Source organism: Crinia signifera, chromosome 4 (genome assembly GCF_055691185.1).
Source record: "Crinia signifera chromosome 4, ASM5569118v1, whole genome shotgun sequence".
In the NCBI taxonomy this organism is placed as follows: domain Eukaryota; kingdom Metazoa; phylum Chordata; class Amphibia; order Anura; family Myobatrachidae; genus Crinia; species Crinia signifera.
Window position 1 is genome coordinate 325,876,475 of NC_139220.1, and position 2,453 is coordinate 325,878,927.

Genomic DNA, 2,453 nt, shown 5'->3' on the forward strand with positions numbered 1-2,453 from the left:
CATTGTGCTGATCGTTGGTCCCCTTCCCAAATAATAAATAGATCATCAATATAACAGCCATAGAGGACCAGGTTAGCTGCAAAGTCACTTCCCCAAATCATTTAGTCCTCAAATTCGCCCATTTATAGGTTGGCGTAACTTGGCGCGAACCTGGTCCCCATGGCCGTTCCCATCACCTGAAGGTAAAATGCATTACAGGCAGTAATTAGCCTATTGCCAGGCTGAAGTCTGTCATTATGGATGGGACCCTGTCTTCTCTCTCACGTCCATACCCCAGGACCCATATCCAGCTTTTACTAAAAGCCTACACACTACCATTTCCGGGGGATTTAAATCATATAGATAAAAACAAATGTTAATATAACATTTAAAACAAACTGAATTTTAAACAGGTAATGATGTCCACAACTAGACATTGCTAATAAAAGATCCTGTTATTGATTGAACTGAGGCAGGAAAGGACGAGATTGAATGAATAAGCCATATAGATACCAAACAGAGGTACAGGTTAAGTACCCCTTTTCCAAATATTACTTATCCATAGTTTCCAGAATGCAATTTTTTATTTTTGCTAAAAACCCACTGGGGACATCTGTAACTGACATTACTGGGGAAATTATATGTAATTGGCACTAAATATGTGTAGGAAAATGATTGCTTGGCATTCACATTCAGTGCCTGATATAGTGCACAAACTTTGTTTCATGTTTTGAAACCTTGTTTCATGCACAAATAAAATATATTTGTGTGTAATCCATGTGTTTGATGTTTATATACAACATAAATGGAAGATACCTCATTGAAATATAAAAATATTCTGAAATACGGTATAATCCGTGGTATGAATTGATGAATTACTGCTAGGTATGATGACGTATGCTTGACTTTCAGATCTGTTCTTATAATGCACACGCAAAATATCTCTTATGTCATTCTCCTGGGGTTTCCAAATATTCACAACTTGAATAATCTTCTGTTTATATGTTTTCTCATCATTTACTGGGTTACTATATTTGGTAATGTCACAGTCATTACGTTAGTTTCAATGAGCAACAATCTTCACTCTCCAATGTATTTCTTCATTACACAAGTGTCTTTCCTAGACATTCTGATGGCCACGGACATTCTCCCTTACTTACTTTATATTGTCCTACATGATGGTGGCACCATGTCTCTTGCTGCTTGTATATCACAGCTTTATGCATTTGGTTTTACAGAGTCTTTGGAGTGTTTTATCTTCATGGTGATGTCTTACGACCGATATGTGGCCATCTGTAACCCACTGCGTTATAACGCTATCATTAACAAAGCGTTTTGTGTGACTTCTGTCATTGTGTCATGGGTTTTGAGTTTCCTCTTTGCTTTGATGGATTCTATAGCTCTACAGAACTCAGACTTTTGTGGACCAAATGTAATTGACCATTTCTTCTGTGATTTTTTTCCTGTTTTTGAACTTTCTTGTTCAGATACTTCACTTCAACAACTCCAAGCAAGTTTATTGGGTGTTATCATTGTCATCTTTCCATTCATAATGATCATTGTTTCTTATGTGTATATCATCACCACTATCCTGAAGATCCAGTCCCTCAGTGGGAGACAGAAAGCCTTCTCCACCTGCAGCTCCCACCTGACTGTTGTATGTCTATTTTATGGGAGTCTCATTTCTGTGTACATGGTTGCAACCAAAGGACAATTATTAGCTACCAGCAAGGTATTATCACTGCTTTACACTGTAGGGACACCATTGCTTAATCCATTCGTATACAGCATAAGGAATAAAGACTTTAAGGAGGCTTTAAAAAAAATAAAAACAGAATTTTAGTTTGTTTAAATTTATAGCTCCACCCCTGTCATACTGCTCATACCTAATCTACTTTCCTGGTTAGTGTCTTGCATTTAGGTTACCCAGATTAATAACACCCATTGATGGTTTTATATCATGCTTTCCTGATATTAATGTACTTAAAAGTTCTGATTATTCTTATAATTTTATTAATAAGGCGCCACAAGAGTTTCGCAGCGCCATACAAAGGAACAATACAGGGAGACAAAGCTTGGCATAACATTGAATAAATAACAAAAATACAGTACAAATAAATAGCGCCACAGATCAATACACATTACAGCTTAAATGTAAGTAGTGAGGACTCAATCAACATACAACTAGAGGCTTGATGCCAATGATGGAGATGAGTATGCAGACGAAGATGGTCACTGAGTGTTGGAGTATAGGAGAGCTGTGAGTGACATGTGAAGAGAAGTGGGCTTTGACAACAGGAGGGAAGAGGGCCCTGCTCAGAGGAGTTTACAATCTAGTAGGAAGGGGAGACAGACAGATTACAAGAGGTAATATTAATTATTCTGATAGCATAATTAAGATAGACCGTCATTGGTGAACCTTCTAATGGCCATACATAGTAATACACATGTGCAGCAACACTAGACCCCTACTG

The 2,453-nt window shown here is 37.5% G+C and overlaps 1 protein-coding gene across 1 annotated transcript; it reads left to right on the plus strand.

Moving 5' to 3' along the window:
- The first annotated feature begins 904 nt into the window (after window positions 1-904).
- Window positions 905-1,822, plus strand: LOC146073444 (olfactory receptor 11L1-like). The gene has a single exon (XM_083180622.1). It carries the CDS (start codon window positions 905-907, stop codon window positions 1,820-1,822), a length of 918 nt encoding a protein of 305 aa, XP_083036748.1.
- The last annotated feature ends 631 nt before the right edge of the window (window positions 1,823-2,453 follow it).